The sequence below is a fragment of the Xyrauchen texanus genome, chromosome 42 (genome assembly GCF_025860055.1).
Source record: "Xyrauchen texanus isolate HMW12.3.18 chromosome 42, RBS_HiC_50CHRs, whole genome shotgun sequence".
Lineage (NCBI taxonomy): Eukaryota > Metazoa > Chordata > Actinopteri > Cypriniformes > Catostomidae > Xyrauchen > Xyrauchen texanus.
Window position 1 is genome coordinate 29,876,284 of NC_068317.1, and position 22,331 is coordinate 29,898,614.

Consider the following 22,331-nt stretch of genomic DNA (forward strand, 5'->3'; position numbering starts at 1 on the left):
CAGGTGGTACTACAAACTTGCATTTCTCAGGAATCTTCCTTATTACAGTCCGGGGAAGTGCGATTAATTGCGTTCATTTTTTTAATGCGTTATTTTTTATAAAATTAATCACACTGAATTAACGCATTAAATTGACAGCCCTAATATATATATATATATAATGTACAAATTGTGTTGAGAAGAATATCATCATATTCTGAGATGCAGGTTGGCGCTGTTTTGGTGGCACGAGGGGGACCTACACAACATTAGGGAGGTGGTTTTAATGTTGGATGATCGGTGTGTGTGTGTGTGTGTGTATGTGTATATATATATATATATATATATATATATATATATATATATATATATATATATTTACTACTCTATTTGGATTTGATTTTGAAAGACGTTTTTACATGGCTTAGGTCCATTTAAAGCTAAACTGTCTCTCATATAAATATATGAGACATGGACATGTTTTGACTGGTTTTGTTATACAAAATTAAAATGAACCCTGCTGAAAAAAACAATAAAAATAGAAACCCTCACAGAAATGCTTATAGTTTTAATGGATATAATGGGAATTGTATTGGGTTTAATAGAAACTGTAATAGTACCTGTGGGTCTCTACTGGTCATGTGTTGGCTTCTTGTGGTGCCATGGTCTAGTGGATGACATTAGGGACCAATACAAACCTGTGATGGAAACCAAATACAAACCTTTAAATCCTGATTGAATATGGCCCAAAACCCACGACAATCATAATGGTATTTCTTTTAACAATCTTTTTATATAGGCATTTCTTAGTCAAAATGTGGCAAATAATATATTTCCATTTAAGCCAAATTAGTTGCAGAGATTTCAACTAAATAAATTTTTCTGTGTCTCTCTCTAGCTGTGTTATTTTTGCAGTTTGGTGACGAGACGCGTCGGGTGCACATCACTCATGAGCTGACCAGCATGGAGACGCTTCACGCACTCATCGTTCACATGTTCCCTCAGAAACTGACGATGGGCGTGCTGCGTTCACCCAGCACGGCTTTTCTCATCAAAGACGAGGTGCGCAACATCTTTTACGAGCTGGAGGACCCTCGTGACATCCACGACCGATGTCTCATTAAAATTTACTGCAGAGATGTCCCAATACGGGACCCACACTATAACACACAACACACACCTCACCCCGTGCACCATGGACACATTGCCAACGGAGACCTGCGGGTGAGTGTATGCACTTTAAAGGGATTGTTCAACCAAAAGTAAAATTCTGCCATCATTTAAGCACACTCATGTTGTTCCAAACTTGTATGACTTGCTTGCTTCTGTAGAACACAAAAGGAGGTGTTAGACAGAACGTTCACGCTATTCTTTTCCATACAATGAAAGCATACTGTGACCAGGGCACAATATGCACATCATTTGATATATTCCAAGTCTTTAGAAGAAGTACAATGGTTTTGGGAGAGGAACCAATCAGAATGCAGCATATTTAAATATTGACTGATGAGATTTGAGAGCCATGGCAGAGGCAGTGTTAATCTCGTCAACAAAATTACTGACAAAATTGTTTGTTGCCGAAGGGTTTTTTGTTTCCGTCAACGCTAACGAAGACAACGCATAACAGATACATCATGATGATAGTTAAATGATTTTAATTACAACATACTGTTGAAGAAAATATGACGATTAAGATTCAACTTTATTGTCATTGTGCAGAGTACAGGTACAGAGCCAATGAAATGCAGTTGTTTTCACATATCCCAACTAAGCTGGGGTTAGAGCGCTGGGTCAGACATGAAACAGCGCCCCTGGAGCAGATAGGGTCAAGGGCCTTGCTCAAGGGCCCAACAGTGGTATCTTGACAGTGCTGGGGCTTGAACCCCCGACCTTTCGGTCAGTAACCCAGAGCCTTAACCACTGAGCCAATAAAATCCAATAATCAGGTACATTGTCAAACAATTACCTCAATCAAACATGTCCTATTTATACTTGAGATTAATCACAATATCCACAACATACTGTATATATGTAACAGGGCTGCAACTAATGATTATTTTGATAATCGATTAAGCTAACGATTATTAGAACGATTATTCGACTATTCAGTGATTAATCATTAACTCTTAACTGATTATTCAGCTTGTGTCCGGACTTAAAAGGTTGTATTAAACGTGTTTACTAACAATAAAGAGGGCAAAATCATCTTTTAAAAAATACCTCTAAATGACATTCACTGAGTTAACGGGAAAAAAATCCTTTTGTTATCAAGTGTTTTTGTCTTGTTTTCCATTTAATATGGTCTAAAAAATAAAATACATTTACTTGAGAAGCAACATATAATATATTTAGACTTGCTTAAAGAGAATGTATCTTTTATCTAAGTGTATTTTATATATATATATATACATGTATTTTTTCACTTGGTTATTCTGTGAGTGCAGTAAAGACAAAATATACTTCTATTCAAGATCTATACTAAAAGCAAGTCTAAATATCTTCTATGCTTCTCAGGTGAATGTATCTTTTTTTAAAGGCGTTTTAGATATTTTTATTGGAAAACAAGCCAAAAACATATTTTGTTGCAGTGTATAATGGGGCGAAGACTTCCTCTCTCACCTTTCTGTTCACTTCAATCCATATTTAACTAAAAAAACGAACTCTTATTAATAAAGCTGCGTATTGCCAATTTCCTTCACACAAAGTAATGCACAGTGACACATATATTATGATTCATTAAGTCACGAGCCATCACGTTATAATCCAGCTGCAGCAAGTGCGTGCTCGAGGGACGAGCGTCCCTGTGACAGAGTGTGCATCAGCCGGGTGCAGTTTCAATCTCTCCCCCTTAGATCGGGACATTTGCACAACTCATAGAAGAGTTTGTAGTTATTTATATGACCTGCTTCCGTTTTATTTGAACTTTAATTAAGCTATATCGCAATAAAACTGCATTTAAGATGTAACACCGGGGTGTTTCCTTTAAAGAGCTCCGACTCCACTTATTTCACAACGAGAGTGCTTCTGTATTTACTTACTTGGTATTTTTGTATAATTCCCTTGTACTTTGTGATGCACATCACCTGAAGCTGTTTGGAAAGTTTATGGCTGCATCTGACTGTGATCTGACTGTGTAATTCTTCCTCTCCTCGGTCAGGTGTGAACTGCAGTGCTGCTCTCGCGTGCCATCATTACAGGTTAATGTGATCTCATGTTACATTAAATGAGATCAAAAACGACTATTCGACAACTACAAGTTTTAGCGACAATTTTTTATTGTCGACTAATCGTTTCAGCCCTAATATGTAACATTACAACTTACAGTACATCTGCCCGGACAATGCAACAAATGAACAGGTGAACTTGAACAAAGTTACATGCTATTCAGAATACATAACTTGCGTTTTGAATACCCCGTTTCCTTAAAATTTCTTGATTGACCTGCTCTCTCTCTCTGATTACCACAATGGGCGGGGCTACTGAAGTGATATGGTAAAGTAGGCGTTGATGTGTTGTTGTGGATGTGGTCAGATTAAAATTTCTACCACTCTGTGACATCACAATGTGGAGGAAGCTTGGTTTCAGTAAATGCTCTTTTTACAGTGAGGAGTAAGTTTTGAGTGTTTTTATAGTACATTAACTATAAATGCCAAATGATCAAGGAAAATTTGATTCCTCATGCCATGACCTCTTTAAGACTCAATCCAAGCCATGATGATGATGATGAAGATGACAAAGAACAATTCCTCCCTTTCTCCTTCTTTATATCCTCACTTTTTCCTCATTCCTATGTGTGTATGTGTATGACAGCAAAATCATGCTCTGGTCTGATTTGGTGAATTTATCTTGTCACATGTCATGTGCATTTACATTTTCCTGTCTTCCTTCCTCTCATTCTGTCTCTCTCTCACTCTTTATGACTCCTCCAGAGAGAGCTGGTGTACACCTCCAGGGAATCATCTCCCACACGCCGTTTGAACACTCTCCCTTCTTCCACGCCTCCATCTGGTTCACCGTCACGTTCGCAAGCTCGCCTTTCCTACACGGGTGGCCGCCCATCCTCTTACGCGGGCCCGCATCCGTCGCCTCAGCTCCACCCCTATCAGTACCAGCACCATGCCCACTCCGTAAGCCACACCCCTCAGCAGCAAGGCCACCCCCACCCTGCATATTGCCCCTCCCCCAGTGCCATTCTGGAAAGGCGTGACGTGAAACCGGACGAAGAAATTACGTCATCGTCAAAAAGCATGGTGTTGCTTAAAAACGAAGCAATATATGCAGACCCGTACACACTCGTACAAGATCCTCGGCTCAGCGTGGCTTCACCACAAGCTCTGGCATACCGTCGTGGCTCTGTACGCTCTCTTGGTGGCTTCCCTGCTGCCGCATTACAGTGTGAGCTCGAGGGCGCCCTCTACAGGCCCGGAGGACCCATATATGCTGATCCATATGCTGCTATGGGTTTCCGCACCCTACCTCCAGCCTCACCACAAAAACTGTCTGACGGCAGGGACCCATACGGGAGCCACTCAGGCCGTGGGTCCCCAAGGAGACACGGGTTCCGTAAAGATGGCACTGTGTTCATAGAGAGCCCCAAAAATCGTCCTGGGGGGCCGCCGATGGAGCAGATATGTATGTTGGGGGGCCATGGAGGAGACGGGGGGCCCTTACCAGTTTATGGCTCAACATTACCTGGTAACGAAGAGACCAGGTGAGAGTCAACTCTTCACTACTCAATTTTTTTTGGGTGAACTATATCTTTAACTAGTTTAACACAACTTCACTAGCTTGACTAGCAAGACCACTTTGGTCAGCATCACCAGAAAGACTATGCTGGTCTATCAGTTAGACCACGACCAAACCAGTGGTAACCAACATTAACAAGCATAAACCAAAACTAGCCAGAATAAATGAGCCTAGACCAGCATGGAAATTCATTCTAATCCAAGGTGGTCTTTTAAGGAGTTTATTTTAAAATAACTTCATTACTAATGTAATGTTATTTGTGTATAATGGTATTTCATGTTTTAGAGAGCGTATGGAGGCAATGGAGAAACAGATAGCCAGTCTGACTGGTCTGGTTCAAAGTGTCTTGACCCGTGGACCGGACAGCCCGTAAGAAATCTGATTTCAATACAGTAGCAGTACAGTATCATTAGCATAATGATACTGCATAAACTTTTCAAAAGAGATAATATAAGTATATATTATAGTAGTATATAAAAGCCAACACTTAAAATTATACTCAAGTCAATTTGTGTTAGTGAAATAATGGTGTGTCCTCCATTAAAATGTGTTTTTCTTGCAGTGAGAAGGCAGAAACAGCAAGCGACTGCTCAGCACCAGAGAGTGAGTATCATGCTGTGTGATAAAGACACTTTTATTATTAGCTCAACAATTTGTCACCTAAATGTAATAATAATGTCATTATCTAAAGCCTTAGTTCATATAAGAATATGTGAAACAATGTAAATGAAAGAAAGAACTAAAGAAAGATCTATTGAAAGAATGAACGAAAGAGCGAAATGAAAGAATGAAAATAAAAAATGAAACAACTAAAGAAAGAAAGAACGGACAACAAACTAATGAAAGAGAGAACAAACAAATGAAATAGCGATAGACAAAGAACAAAAGAAAGAACAAACAAACTAAAAAGCGAACGAAAGAGAGTGAAAGCAAGATAATGTATAAACAAACAAATGAAAATCACAAGCAATGAAGAAAAAAGAACGAATGAACGAAAGAAAGAACAAACAAAAATAAGAAAGAAAAAAGAACGATCAAACAAACGAATGAACTAAAGAAAAAAGAAATAGCAAAAGACAGAAAGAAATAATGAGAAAGAAATTAAGAACGAAAGAGCAAACGAAAGAAAGAACAAGAGAGCAAATGAAAGAGAAAAAGACAGAACAAGCTCACAAAAGAATGAACAAATGAACTGAAAAAAGGAGCAAACAAAAAAGAAAAAATGAAAGGGCGAACGAACAAAAGAACCAAAGAAAAAAGAAAAGATGAAAGAAAAAAAGAAAAGAATGGATGAAAGGAAGAACAACCAAAACAAAGAGCAAATGAAAGAAAAAATCAAGAGCGAATGAAAGAATGAAAGAGAAAGAAAGAAAGAAAGAACAAAAGAATGAACAAAGCAAATGAAAGAACCAAATAAAGAACAAAAGACAAGAATGAACGAAAGAAAGAAAAAGAAAGTTCAGATGAACAAAAGAATGAAAAAAACAAACAGAAAGAAAGAAAAGAATTAGCAAGATAAGAACGAAAGAAGAGAAATGAAAAGAAACAAACAAAGAAAGAAAAGAAAGTACAGATGAACAATGAATGAAAAAACAAACATATAAAAGAAAGAACAAACAAAAGACAGAAAGAAAGAATGAGAAAGAAATTAAGAACGAAAGAAAGAACAAGAGCAAATGAAAGAATGAAAGAGAAAAAAGAAAGAACAAGCTCACAAAAGTATGAACAAATGAACGAAAAAAAGGAGCAAAGAAAGAAAGAGAGCGAATTAACAAAAGATCCAAAAAAGAAAAGATGACAAACAAAATAACGTGAGAGCGAAAGAGCAAATGAAAGAATCAAAAAGAACAAAAGACAAGAATGAACGAAAGAACAAACAAAAGAAAGAAAAAGAAAGTTCAGATGAACCAAAGAATGAAAAAACAAACATAAGACAGAAAGAATAAAAGAACAAACAAATGACAGAAAGAATAAAAGAAAGAACAAACAGAAAGAAAGAATGAGAAAGAAATTAAGAATGAAAGAGCAAATGAAAGAAAGAAAAAGAGAGCAAATGAAAGAGAAAAAATAAAAGATGAAAGAAAAAAGAAAAGAATGGATGAAAGAAAGAACAACTGAAACAAAGAGCAAATGAACGAAATAAAAAATCAAGAGCAAATGAAAGAATGAAAGAGAACGAAAGAATGAAAGAGAAGAATGAACAAAAGAAAGAACAAACAAAATAACGTGAGAGCGAAAGAGCAAATGAAAGAATCAAAAAAGAAAGTACAGATGAACAAAAGAATGAAAAAAAACCAAACAAACGACAGAAAGAATAAAAGAAAGAACAAACAAAAGAGTGAACAAAGTAAGAAAATGAAAGAACAAATGAAAGACAGAAAGAACTAATAATAGAGTGAACGAAAGAACCAAAGAAGGACAGAACGAACAAACAAACAAACAAAAGATATGTTATTACCTGAGCATAGTAACGTAAACGTTATGAAGTAAACAATCTTCTTGTCGTCAAGTGAGCACTAATAGAGCGACATCTCAGCAATCCATTAACTGATTGTACTTTAAAATAGCTGTTCCTACACTAATTATGTGCACAAGAACATTTAAATGAAGGAGAATAGGCGTATTAATTAATATATCATTAACAGAGTAATCATGCATGGTGGTAATAAGAAGCTATTGCGCTTTGCCGAAAAGGATATTTATCTAAACGATAGTATAAGCAGTACAAGTCCACAAGGAACACAATATGATCAGTATTAAAATGACGTGCATATAAATGGTTTAACATTAGCTAATGTTTATTTGTGTTTTGTGGCAATATCCCACAATATTGTTTATGATTTGAGTGCCATTAGTAATGTAAATATGTAGATCTGTTGAATAATTAGTGCTGCTAGAACTATTCGTCTTGCTTATTCTTTGGGTTGTGGAATTCAACAAACCTCTAAACATACATATGAAACTATTTTAGACCACAAAGGGATTTTTGCTTATGCATTTCCTCTATTTGTGTATGTACACGAGAGTGAATATTATTTTAAGGTGACATTTTATATTTCAGCTGGCAGGTTTAGAAAGACAAAAGGTATATTACTGTATGTTTGATTGTGTGTCACATGTCCTTACATATGTTGCATCGCGAGTCGTGCATTACAATCTTGCGTCAGGAGTGTGCATAGAAGTTTTCATGCTAGTATTTAGGGATCCACAGATCCTTGAGATTGGAAACCCTCTGTGTATGTATATACAGCGTCTATAAAGTATTCACCCCCTTAGACTGTAACGTTCTATTCATTTCATACATTTATTTACTTTAAAATCATACAGTAGCTTTTTGTCCACAAGTTTCAGTAATCCTCAGTTAACTAGACAATAATTCATGTAGCACAGAATGTGGAAACAAGTCCAAGTGGGTGAGGAAGTGTATACTTTATAGACACTGTATAGACTGCATGTCTGTCCGATGGAATATCCTGGAATGTATGTGTTGTATTCATGGAAAATTCCCTCTAAAACTCTTGAATGTCAATATACCTGTACAAGATGTTTTTAAAGGATCAAATTGGGGCAAAAGACTTTGTGTGTCTCAGATAATAGTTTTAATGTATATGCAAACAGATGGATCTGAACTGAATTGTATGTTGCATGAATATACAGTGTTAAAGAGTGTGTGTACTGAATTGTGTTGGGCTCAGTTGTTCTGTCATGGGTATGTTGTCAGAAAAGCCTAATTTTACCTTTACATGTTGTCAAAGTTAGGTACAGTATTATCCGAGTATAAAATCGCATGTGTGTAAGTTCATCTGTGTTTAACTTTGATATATGACTTTCGCTCCTGTCTCGGATTGACAGTCTCATCACCGTCTGCGCCCCTGGCTCTAATGCCGCCCCCGCCCACTGGAGGCTCTCAGCCAATAGCGATGTCCCGGTCACAAATGCAGCTGCACCTTACCGACCTGCAACAGCACACAGTTGAACTACGCAAACAGTTGACTGAACTACGCCAACTACAGGTATGAGTTTATATACAGAAGTGTGTAAATATAAATACATATTGTGTGTGTGTGTATATATACTGTACATGTTACACATTCATATGAAAGCTTGTGTTTGTTACAGTTGCAGAATCAGGATTCTGTGCAGGAATTACTCAGACAGACAGAGTCTGATTTGGGAATGTGTCTGATTGAGGCGTCTCGGACGCAAGAAGATCCGCTACAACGTCAGCGTCTTCTGGTGGAAGAGGAGCGACTACGCTATCTTAACGAAGAAGAACTCATTATACAACAACTACAGTGAGCCAAACCTAGAATAATCACATTTATCACAGTCACTGAAAAATCTCCTTGCACTCACTCATTTTTTCCCACTGATGTGATTTCATACAGCTTGAAGTTGATATTTTTCGCTCTGGTTACAGTGCTCTAGAGCGCTCCGTGGAGGAGATGAGGTTGGGGGCGGGGCTTAACCACCACCTGGTAACAGAACAGGAAATAGAACAGAAGAGTTTGGAACTCAGGAGACTCGGAGAGAACGTCACTGACCTCAAGAGTGAGTGAACAACAGAAAGCATATACTAAGCCATTTCAAGTCACATATGAGCTGCAACCTTTTATTAATTTTGTCAAGTCATTGTTTTTAAATGAATATGGATATGTAATTAAGATCCTGATCACCCTGTCTGGTTCTGGAAATTTTAAAAATCTCATTCTTTTTGGCCATAGGGGTTTTTAAAGACTGGCCTACCATGAACTCCAAGGTTGTTAATCGATGGCTTTTGCTTCTGCTAAAGCCATCAATCCACATTATTACAACCTAATAAAAATAAAATCATGTTTAATAATGGAATTACTGGGGAAGAACTACATTAGCCATGATGCAGAGGGAGAAAATCCACCAATCAGAGAACTGTGTCAGTCTCTCTACACTCTCAGACTATATATATATATATATATATATATATATATATATATATATATATATATATATAATATATTAATGTCTATATTTACAATCAACAACTTTAAATCAATAGTTTTATATTTTTCCATCATTTGTAATTTGATTATGTCATTCACAATGCTTTGTGGGATTGTAGTTAATTCCTTCATGCAAAACTTTAAAGGGACAGTTCACCCAAAATTGAAAATTCTCTCATTATTGATTGATTATATATGACTTTCTTTCTTCTGCTGAACACAAATGAAGATTTTTAGAAGAATATTTCATCTCTGTTGGTCCATGCAATGCAAGTGAATGGTGACCGGAACTTTTAAGCTCCAAAAAGCACATAAAGGCAGCTTAAAATCATTCCATACGACTCCAGTGGTTTAATCTATGTCTTCAGAAGCGATATGATGGGTGTGGGTGAGAAACAGATACATTTTCAAGTCATTATTTTACTATATGAAGAATATATGCACCAAGAATGCGAATCACCAAAAACAATAGAAGAACTTTTAGGAGAGAAGAGTAGTGAATGTGGATATTTATAGTAAAAATGGACTTAAATAGTGATCTGTTTCTCACCCACACCGATCATATCGCTTTTGAAGACATGGATTAAACTACTGGAATCATATGGATAAATTTTTTGCTGCCTTTATGTGCTTTTTGGAGATTCAAAGTTCTGGCCACCATTCACTTGCACTAAATGGACCAACATAGCTGAAAGATTCTACTTAAAATCTTAAAATGTGTGTTCAGCAGGAGGATTGTCGTACACATCTGGAATGGCATAGGGGTGTGTGAATGATGAGAATTTTCTTTTTTGAGTGCACTATTCCTTTAAGTACTCAATCTTGTACATTTTTATCCAATTTCAAATACTTTTTTGCTCCAAATCAAAGTTAGTAATGTTCTGATTCACCTCTGAGCTGGTTGGATTGGTTCATGGCTTATGACTCTTTTTTAAGGATTTTATTAACTGGCTGGAAAAGTGGACATGCACTGTTGCACTCTATAAATGACTGTATATTATGCCGCTTATTACATGGCTACCTTTAGTATCAAATAAATAAATAAATAGGCAGTCATTTTACAAAAATATTTGACCACAGAATGTCACATTAAGTATTCCATTAATGTAATAAATTAATAAATACTTTAAATAAATTAAACCGTGCATATGACTCATATTTTGCACTGTGTATACAGATCAGTTCCCTACTTTACAAAGTAAGATGCGTGTGGTGTTGAGGGTTGAAGTTGAAGCTGTCAAGTTTCTGAAAGAAGAGCCGCTCAGATTGGAAGCACTTCTGAAACGTTGCAGAAACATTACTAATACACTCACTCTACTGCGAAGGTAACACACAAACACACACTCGGACACATTTTCAAGTATCACACCTTAGGGATAGTTTGACTAAAAATGAAAATTCTGTCTTTATTTACTCATCCGCATGTTGTTCCAACCCCAGTATAACTTGTTTTCCTTCATGCAACACAAAAGGAGAACTTTGAAGAATCTTCACACAGATTTTATAATAATATATGAGGCTTATAATAAAAAGTGAATGGTGACTGGGCTGTCGAGCCCCAAAAAGGAATCATCATCAAACCATAGTAAAGTAGTCAAATAAAGATGGTGACTATGGCACAGGTTGGAAATAAATAACCTCGAACCTAATTGGTTCTTGTACGACTCATGATCAATTGCCATGGCGTCAAACCTGCGTCATAGTCCCATATTTCATTTAGATGCTGCAAACAGCAATTAATCAATTATTTGATAAAGAAAAACAACTTGAATTCTGATCTGTTTATCACTCAAACTGATCGTATGACTTCAGAAGACTTGGAATATAGTGTATGAATCATGTTGACTACTTTTTTGGTTTTATGGTTGTAAAGGGATTAATGGAAAGGAGGAGGCGGGAACCGGCTTGAGAATATTAATTATATTTTAAAACGAAACTTAAACAAAAAGACAAACACACAAAGGTGTCGGACAGCTGTCCGTAAATCTCTCTCTCACTGCAGCTTCCAGTCGGCCTTTATCCCTCTCTGAGGCTTGATTATCCTGATTAGGGGTCTGGTGTGCGGAATCACGACCCGGCCCCGCCCTGACACCATGGTGTTTTTTTTTATCCTTTTTGGAGCTTGACAGCCCAGAGTCACTATTCACTTTCATTATATGAAAAAAAATTTTTTAAAGTTTTTTGGGTGAACTATCCCTTTAAGAGTTCTTCAGTGTGTGTGTATGTTTGTACAGGCAGGTATCAGAAGGCATATGGAGAACTCCTGATGACTTCAGTAGTTCTGTTTCCAGCTCCAGTGATGTTGACTTCTGCAGAAGCTCTGATCTGGATATTCTTAACAGCCCGTCTCTAAATCTACCCGACCTAGGGGGCACCTTATTGGGCACTGGCACTTTCTCTGCCTCCCTGGGGACACACCCCAATCTGACTAGTGCTTCCAGTATAGGTATAAAAACCAGCTTTATAGTCTATGTTAAGTCAAAATTAACCCAATTTTCCTTCTTAATACACGTTCCTGGTCTTATTAGACACGATTCACTAGTGAACGCCTATTTCACTTAATCTGTCACATTATGAAATGACTTGTGAATTCTGTTTAATATTGACTAATTTCTTTTAGCCATACAGTATTGATTCATTTAATTTAGTCAGAGATCATTAGAATTGAAACATTATTTATTTATTGGTTGATTGTCAAGATGAAAGGACAGATTGATCTCTGCTGATAATATGTTGCATTAGAGATCAATTGATTTTTTGATCGATTGATTCATTTTGGCTGATTTTAGGAGGGACCACAAGTCTTTCAAACGTGCTCGGCTCCAGTGTTGGTGGCACTCTGAGCAGCAGTTGCATTTCAGGCAGCACCACACTGGGTAACTGGTTGGCAGGAGCCAGGGCAACAGACCCCATCATGCCTGAGCTGGACAGCATCTCCGCAGGGGCAATAAAGACCTCTGGCCTTGAAGACCTGCCCATACGTAGAGAATCTGACAAAGGAGTGTCTGTGGAGGTCCGACTGGTAATAAACACAATTTTAAGATTTTCTGTTTGTGTAAATGTACTCTAAGAATGTTTTAATGAGACTTTACATTCTAGAAATCCACAGTGCTGAAAGTGTCCAAAAACAAAGCAAAACCCTTTATGTAAATATGCATCAGACTGTCTGTGAACATTTCGTAGGTGTTCTGTAGGCGTGCCATCTGAGGCTGAGAGCAGTGTGGATGTGACCTATTGAATATGTAATATTAAGAGTATTATTGTACAATATTGTTCTGCTAAATGAAGCTTTATAATACGTGTTTGTCTGTTGAGGCCGCCGAACGAGACTGGGAGGAGAAGAGAGCCAGTTTAACTCAGTTCAGCGCTCAGGACATCAACCGTCTGCTGGAGGAAACTCAAGCTGAGCTCATGAAGGCCATTCCTGATCTGGATTTTGCTGCCAAGCAGATCACCAAACCAGCAGTACCTCCAAAACCCCAACTCTCCTCTCTCTCAGCCCCTGGATCTAATTCCTCCACCCCGAGCTTAACACCTGAACATTACCCCAGCAAAACCCCACCAAGCAAAGACGGTATTCCATGCAGGGGAACGAGTGAGATTACATTGAAAACACATTACTCTAATCTAAGTTAGATCATACCTGTCTTAATATATACTGACTCATTTGTATACTTGGACGTAAAGCTACTGTAGATCATTATTTTGTCTGATGGTTTGACTGATGGATAGGTTTGAATAGGTTTAATAATTGACTGATTGATTTAATAGGAGAGTTGACTGTGACACGGTATCGAACAGAGAAGCCGTCCAAGTTTCCGCCGCCCCCTCCACCACGCCGAAGTTTCCCATCAGCCCTCAGACTCACGACCAATAGCTGCGGAGAAGTTATCACCATAAACAAGAGCATGAAGGTGAATCATTTAAATTCATATGCATTTGTGAGAAAGTTAAATAATACAATTGGGCTTTGTTCTTTATCAATAAGATCTTGTTAATTACCTCTTGTTGTTTGGGACAGTGACATGACACTCTTTTGTTTTGTTGAGATCTATTTAGTTATTCCAAAATACATTGAAAATGCAATTCACACAAACAATAACTTGAATACACCTCTGCTATGCAGGGATGGATTACCGACCGAGCCAATGGGGCCAGTGCCCAGGGGCCCTTGGGTACCAGGTGCCCTTGACTGCCCAAGGGGGCCCTGGGCTTTAAGGTTGTTGCGATCTAGTTTGGCAATCCCCCACTCAAAAACCCACCAATAATGGAATCGTACAACCCCCGATATTTTTTTAAGCTTAAAGTTTACTAAATTGTGTCAAATTTCTCTGAAAACAAGACTTAATATCTTATGCTATTTTGTAAATATATCTTGTTTTAATTTTTGATATTTTTACTGGAAACAAGACAAAAATAATAATTAAGGAAATGTTTGCTGTGTTTAAAGTCATTTATATATATTTTTTCTGTGGCTTAAAGTAAAAAATATCTAGTGTAAACATCCAGAGACAATAAAGAAAGTCTCATTAAAAGCTACAATTATTGAAAAAAATTAAAATAATAATAATGATGATGGCATAAGTAGATTGGTATAACATTTTTGTATTATTTCGTAAAAAAAAAAATAATAAAAATCAGTGAAAATTATGAATATTTGAAAAACTTTTGTCCATCGAATCGAAGTCAGGTGTGTGAATTCCTACCAAAACTAAAAAAAAAAGGTAAAATCACGAAATAATATATCAATATATTTGATTAAAATTTAACTTTTATATTTCCATGTATCTTAAGACAAGAGTAAGATGTAAGGCTCAATAACATACTTACATTTTTAGAATTTGAATCAGTCACCATGACTGAGATGCAGAATGTAAAGTAGAGTTATAAATAAGAAGTAGCTCATAATGGGAGCATTTAAAGAAAATATGGTTATCTCTGTCATCTCTTTCATTTATCAGCACGCATGCCTATTTTCAGATTGTGACGGAGAACCGCTCATTGTCATAATATATATAGATAAATCCTTTATGATTGTAGTATTCTAGTTCTGATGGAAAAACACCAGGGAACCCCCCCAGGTTACATTTTCATGCCTTTGTGGCCATATGGGGGGGTCCCTTAACTCAACTCAACTCAACTCAAACAGTGGATATATCTTTTTTACCTTGAAAATGTGTTTGAACTCATGACAGAATTTCCATATGTTGGTGAACTATACTACTTTAATAAAAGACAAATTTGACTCATTTTGTCTCTTGTTTCTGTGGAAGTTGGAGAAGATTGAGAAGAGAGAGGATGCTCATGTACCGACTCAATCTCAGACGCCACCCATCAAACTCAGACGGCCCTCGACCTCTGATGGGCCGCGGCCCTCATCCACCCCACCCATCATCGCCGCTTCGGGGATGAAGGAGGATGAAGATGAGGATGAGAGGATAATGGCCGAACTGGAGGTAAATACACAAAAGTGGGCTTGATAAAGTACAGGGGTCTTTTCACCGTGCTGGTCATTATATCCACACATAAGAGCTTCAGTATATGAGAGATACAGATGCTAAATAATGACACCGAGGAACAGAAACCCACCTCTGTTTGGTCTCAATTTAATATATGCACTATAAGTTTTTATTTGCATTGTTTTGTTTAATGGTATGCCAGAGTAATGTTTTTTTTTTTTTTATTCCATTCTCCTCCAAACACACAAACACATCTCAATGCACTAATCCACATGCACCAACACACACTTGTGCAACAGGCGTTTCAGAGAGCTCCAGTGAGAGAGAGGGTCACTGCTCAGGCCCAAAACCCTGCCGAGGTCATTGCTAACAGTGTTGACAGGGCAGGCGAGTGGATCAACAACTCTCTTTGGAGAGAGGTAATGTGTGAACTGCCAATCTTCTGCCGTTTCCCCTCTCAATCCTTTCTGTAATGTCTGGCATTGAGTATGTTCCTGAAAACTTCTAATGCACTCTGACACAAAACCAATTAATCTGTCGCCATTTCAAGTCTTTAAATCAACTGTTCTGCAGCATGCAACTACACAGCTTAAATGTGGCTCAGTATTCATGTTTTCCATATCATTTTTTCTCACATTCAAATTTGAACTCAAGTTTCCCTTTAATATATCTGTTTGGCAAGTAGCTGTGTTCAGGCCTTTGCACATCAAAGGTGATTTTCGCCACGATCAACATTTTGAATCGAAACTGTATGTTGCTAATATGAAGCTACTGTAAATTATACCTTATTTACTATATATCCAGCACAGTCAACCAGTCACTATTGCAAAATAAATCTTTACAAGACCTGGTCACCCTGTTCGGGTTTCTTTTGCAGTTATTAAAGACTGACTGTAGCTACATTAACCCTTTACTTATTTCCTTTTCATTGAGTATTAGAGAACAAACATTCTGATATAACAGACAGTGATTTCTTCTAAGCTATTTCAATGAACTGCATGCTATCAGTCAATCTCTCTCTCTCTCTCTCTCTCTCTCTCTCTCTCTCTCTCTCTCAGTCTCTGTTACTATATCTCTCGCCCTCTCCTTTGTTGCTATTTCAAACTGTGGCTATATCTCTGCACAGTGACAATAATGCTGTGACGCTGCGGTAGAGAATCAATTTGAACAAGCTTAAAGTTTTTTAAGCAAGACAATTTGAGAGTCAGATGCAATTAGAAAACACAAAATAAACATCAGCTACTATAGTCTAATTGTACTTCTAACTGTACCTTCATTTAATATCATAAATCATTGTTTTGTCTCAACAGCTTTTCTATGTCTCTCTAAACTCAAAAGTTGACTCAATGTAACATATTTCCTTTTGTAAAGTAACTGTCTTGACAAACCGTTCTGTACAGTAACTGGAGGGACAATGGCCAGTGTATTCTAAACATAGGACACTTTTCCAATCCACAGAACACTTTATGCTGGTAATTTAGCAATTGTCTAAATCAGGGATTCTGAACTTTTTTTTATTTGCCATACCCATGTGACCTGTAGTATTGATTATTTGCGATAAATTATATAGTTAGCCCCCCCCTTGTGTTTTAATTGTCAATAAATAAAATGTATTTTACAACATTTAAAACAAAATAAAATTGTTTAATTTTATTAATCCAACTTCGGCATTGCAAACATGGTCTCCTAGAGTCACGTTACTATGCCTACATTTTTGCAAAACACTCTGCATGTGTGCAATATATTTATAACAAAATAAAAAATAAACAAATATATAACAAAATAAAAATGTATACGCTTGTGTTGCGGCAGTTTCCGGTGAAATGAACACTAGAGACGCTATCACAACTTTCATGACTTTTATTCACATTCACACAAATCTCAAGTAAAATAACAGATTACCAGTATATAAACACGTACTTTTCGGCCTGTTCCTCACATGATGCTATCTGATGACATCTAAACACTTTTACTATAGCACATGACTATTTTTTAATGTTTGCATTACTGTACATAATCAACTACATTTACAAGCTTGTTCGAGCGTGATCAGATTGAGCGGTATCACGACTGTCAGAGCATTAGCCTTGCGATTGGATTAGGATCAGGGGATGAGTTCTGAAGGGCACACATTTTGACACATGAGCCGAAATTGTCATAGAAACACCACAAAATGATATGAATGCTTCAGCAATTGCACTTTTCATCTCGCATTTGCTTTTTCTGATATTATCGATTAGGTTTAGGTTAAAGGTTTAGGGTATGGATGTAAGTTTTGTTGATTTGAAACTCAATAGCAGTAACCTTGAAAACCTCATCTGTTTGGAAGACAGTTTAACTTGTTTGATTACCACACAGTGAACATTTCACCTCGGAACTGCTGCGAAATTGGTCTGACCATGTAATACTGTTGTGTCAAAAGGCATAAAAAAAATTGTTAAAAGAACTTGCATCTGTATAAATATTTGTATGTAGTATAGTCTACCCCTAGTGTATCTCTCACAACATAATAATTAGTGTAAATGTGTGAAACAGTGCTAATATCAGCTTTATAGCACACATGCTGGGTGTCATCCTCTGTCTTTCATAAAAGTATTTCAGTTGCTCATATAGGCTCTGTTGCAAGTGAGCTAACTTGCTGTTGACTGTCAACATCGGCATTACTTTCTAAGGCAGCAACGCACTACCTATAGGAAACAATTCTGTTAACGTTACTTTTGCATGCTACACGAATAGTGCTCATCATGTGAAGTTTGAGTTACTCAAACCTGATGACCAGAGAAATATTTTTTGCAAGTACTGGTACGCAGATGCCAGAGCTTGGTCAACGTGTAATGGGAGCCAGCTGGTACACAATAGCTATGCGATGTGTAAATCTCACTCCCTTGGCCTCAAGAGGCGCACAAGTGACTGACTCTAGAGGCTGTAGCATTTAGCCTCCTTGTTAGCCCTCCCGCCTCAAATATCGGCCGATGCCGGTTCGAATCCCGCTTGGCGCGGGTCGACCAGGACCAGATACAAATGCATTGCCAACATGCATATAGTTCAAACCTCAGTACTCACGGGGGCAATAGAGTTACTTTCAACAGTCTCTGCCATTAAACTGGATGTGTTATTTTTCAGGTAAGTTGGTGTACAGTAAATATGTTGACTATAACTTACTTGCTCAGCAATATTCTCTTCAAACTGTTGCTTCTCGATGACATTAGTTGACATGAAAGTGAAATCTCACTGTAGAATCGAACAGTTAACAATAATGCCCGCTATAGCGCCCCTTGTGGCAATATTGAGAATGCAGTGCATACATGTGTTGTGTTGTGAGCTGCAGTTTGACACATTTTCAAATGCAACTACACCACAAAATTTAGCTTGCATTGCAAGAAGTGTCTGCATTCACATACTTGCGTTGAGTTTGTGTTAGCCTTAATGTTCACAGTTGATTCCAATTCCGAGTCTGACTTTAGCATGATGCTAAGCTAATGAGGCAGTACGCTACTAAACACTAAAATACATAGCACATAGAAATATTGAATGGAACCATTTTCTGTACTTTTCTGTACACTCATGTTTACATCAGACATGTTTACTTGGTCGAAAAGTTTAGTTGAATTCATTGTAATACATTGTGGGATTTGGGCTACAAGGATACATGCGATGCTGCCTTAGATGTGCCAAAATTAAGTATCTAGCTAATAAAGCTAAATCATTTTGCTGCCTACTGCACTTTAGGAAAATGCCTAAAAATGTTGTCTCTGCAAGCAGCTCACTAGTTTTTGGAACAGAGCTATAGTCGTGATACTTTTCTCCAAAACAATGCTGAATAATTACGATTCAGTCCCATGACTTTATTCAACAGAGCCACTTTACAACACAACTCTAACTCGCTGTTGTTTATTCATGTTTGTCCTCTCTGGTTCTTAGCCTGTTGGCACCCCTCCGGGCTCCGCTAAGCTGGTGCAGCCATCTGCTGCGTCTCGCCTTCGACACCTGCAACAGAGCAGCCTGGAGTGTCGAAACATGAAACAACAGGAGGAATTCCCTAAACTACAGCAGGGTCAGCAGCAGGTATTCCACTTCTAACAATATCTGACCCTGCTAGTGTGCCGTTACCTGCCTCGCTGACTTTACCTCTGATCAACGCTAAAAGAATGCTTCGGACCTGTCACACTTGCCGTTATGTGCAAAATCTTCAATTCTAAGCTGTCTCTAATGACTGTAACAGTAGCACCTAAGCATTAGCTTTTGGCTGCTATTCAAGCAGTTATGTGTTTTGTAGTTTTGCTGTCCCACTTGCTGCACAGATGTTACAGTTTTCCACTGTGCAGAATGGGGTTCCAAGTCTCATTTGTCTGACCTCTTTTGCATTCACTGATTTCACTTATACTCACAGATTTAGTACTTTTCTCTTCCACTCTACATGAACTATTCTTCCATGCAGAGTTTGAATTGCATCAGGGCTCTTGGGGCTCCCAATCATCCAGCTCCCCTCAATTCAAACACTGCTTTCAGGACAGAATAGCACAAAATATTGCCATACAAAGCCAAAACACAGTAACTGCACCAACACTGAGACTGAGAAAAATGGAACCAGATTTAATAGAGCTGAATATAGGAAAAGGATTTCTACATCATTGTACATATCACTTTTATTCCCTATCACACAAATCATGAGGTAGTGGAGAGGTGGTGGCGTAGTGGACTAAAGCACATAACTGGTAATCAGAAGGTCGCTGGTTCGATCCCCACAGCCACCACCATTGTGTCCTTGAGCAAGACACTTAACTCCAGGTTGCTCCGGGGGGATTGTCCCTGTAATAAGTGCACTGTAAGTCGCTTCGGATAAAAGCGTCTGCCAAATGCATAAATGTAAATGTAAATGTCATGAGAAAACGGCAGATTATCCATTCATAAACATTGACATTTTGCCCTGTGCCTCACACAGTGCTACCATATGATCAAATTGCACTTTGGTAACTCAGCTGATAGAGCATTGTACTAGGGATTTAAAAGACCGCAGTAAGAGTCCTGAAGGGCACGCAAGTCCACACATTGGCCGAAAGTGTCATAGAAGCGCTACAAATTGACATACAAGTGAAACTCGAAAAATTTGAATATCGTGCAAAAGTTCATTAATTTCAGTAATTCAACTTAAAAGGTGAAACTAATATATTATATAGACTCATTACAAGCAAAGTAAGATATTTCAAGCCTTTATTTGATATAATTTTGATGATTATGGCTTACAGCTTATGAAAACTCCAAATTCAGAATCTCAGAAAATTAGAATATTACATGAAATCAATAAAAAAAAAGGATTTTAAATACAGAAATGTCGGCCCTCTGAAAAGTATAATCATGCATATGCACTCAGTACTTGGTTTGGGCCCCTTTTGCATTAATTACTGCCTCAATGCAGCGTGGCATGGATGCTATCAGCCTGCGGCACTGCTGAGGTGTTATGGAAGACCAAGATGCTTCAATAGCGGCCTTCAGCTCTTCTGCATTGTTTGGTCTCATGTCTCTCATCTTTCTCTTGGCAGTGCCCCATAGATTCTCTATGGGGTTCAGGTCAGGCGAGTTTGCTGGCCAATCAAGCACAGTAATACCATGGTCATTGAACCAGGTTTTGGTACTTTTGGCAGTGTGGGCAGGTGCCAAGTCCTGCTGGAAAATGAAGTCAGCATCTCCATAAAGCTTGTCTGCTGAAGGAAGCGTGAAGTGCTGTAAAATGTCCCGGTAGACGGCTGCGTTGACTCTGGACTTAATAAAGCACAGTGGACCAACACCAGCCGATGACATGGCTCCCCAAACCAACACAGACTGTGGAAACTTCACACTGGACTTCAAGCATCTTGGATTGTGTGCCTCTCCATTCTTCCTCCAGACTCTGGGACCTTGGTTTCCAAATGAGATGCAAAATTTGCTCTCATCAGAAAAGAGGACTTTGGACCACTGAGCAACAGACCAGTTCTTTTTTCTTTAGCCCAGGTAAGACATTTGACATTTGAAGCCCATGTCCAGGACCCGTCTGTGTGTGGTGGCTCTTGATGCAGTAACTCCAGCCTCACTCCACTCCTTGTGAAGCTCCCCACACATTTGAATGGCCTTTTCCTGACAATCCTCTCCAGGCTACGGTCATCCCTGCTGCTTGTGCACCTTTTTCTTCCACACTTTTCCCTTCCACTTAACTTTCTATTAATGTGCTTTGATACAGCACTTTGAGAACATCCAACTTCTTTTGCAATTACCTTTTGAGGCTTTCCCTCCTTGTGGAGGGTGTCAATGATGGTTTTCTGCACAGCTGTCAGGTCAGCAGTCTTCCCCATGATTGTGAATTCAACTGAACCAGACTGAGAGACCATTTAAAGGCTCAGGAACCCTTTGCAGGTGTTTAGCTGATTAGAGTGTGACACTTTGAGCCTACAATACTGAACCTTTTCACAATATTCTAATTTTCTGAGATTCTGAATTTGGGGTTTTCATAAGCTGTAAGCCATAATCATCAAAATTATATCAAATAAAGGCTTGAAATATCTTACTTTGCTTGTAATGAGTCTATATAATATATTAGTTTCACCTTTTAAGTTGAATTACTGAAATTAATGAACTTTTGCACGATATTCTAATTTTTCGAGTTTCACCTGTAGTTGCTTCAGGGATTTGCGTTTTATACCACCATTGGTTAGGTTTAGGTTTCAGGTTTAGGGTTGGGAGGTCAATTTTGTTGATTTAAAACTCGTTAGAGCATTAAACTTAAAAACCTCATCTGTTTTGGAGAACAACACCCTTTTTGTGCCATTCAGTTGACATTTCATTACGGAACTGCCCTGACATGGGTAATGAGCCACGCAATATAGTTTTGCAAACAGATGCAACAGTCATGTAATTTGCCTTTAAATATTTAGATTTCCCAGACAAATGTGGATTATTACATTTTCACTCACACATTCTGTAAATCAGAGCATAGTTGAGCCAAACCTGTCTGTCTCAGGACAGATCAAAGTCTAAGAGACACAATCTGAATTTAATTCAATTGCGAAAAAATATGTAGTTACATTTAGTTGCATTTTTGCCTTTGGAGGGCAGTATAGTATGCCAATGGACAAAGTCTTTAAATTTCTCAGTTGTTTGGTATGTGACATGTCCCTACTCACAGAGGAATGAAACG

General features: G+C 38.0%; 1 protein-coding gene across 1 annotated transcript in view; it reads left to right on the forward strand.

Moving 5' to 3' along the window:
• The window catches only part of LOC127635035 (SRC kinase signaling inhibitor 1-like), a 56,061-nt gene extending 36,818 nt beyond the window's left edge, over positions 1-19,243 (forward strand). Inside the window, exons 5-19 of the mRNA XM_052114827.1 lie at positions 878-1,203; positions 3,909-4,690; positions 5,011-5,094; positions 5,288-5,328; positions 7,787-7,810; positions 8,578-8,738; positions 8,845-9,020; positions 9,146-9,276; positions 10,882-11,029; positions 11,939-12,150; positions 12,494-12,726; positions 13,020-13,299; positions 13,476-13,618; positions 14,984-15,160; positions 19,085-19,243. Coding sequence (XP_051970787.1) covers positions 878-1,203; positions 3,909-4,690; positions 5,011-5,094; positions 5,288-5,328; positions 7,787-7,810; positions 8,578-8,738; positions 8,845-9,020; positions 9,146-9,276; positions 10,882-11,029; positions 11,939-12,150; positions 12,494-12,726; positions 13,020-13,299; positions 13,476-13,618; positions 14,984-15,160; positions 19,085-19,243 — 3,077 coding nt within the window. The remainder of the gene's footprint in view (positions 1-877; positions 1,204-3,908; positions 4,691-5,010; positions 5,095-5,287; positions 5,329-7,786; positions 7,811-8,577; positions 8,739-8,844; positions 9,021-9,145; positions 9,277-10,881; positions 11,030-11,938; positions 12,151-12,493; positions 12,727-13,019; positions 13,300-13,475; positions 13,619-14,983; positions 15,161-19,084) is intronic.
• Positions 19,244-22,331: the final 3,088 nt, after the last annotated feature.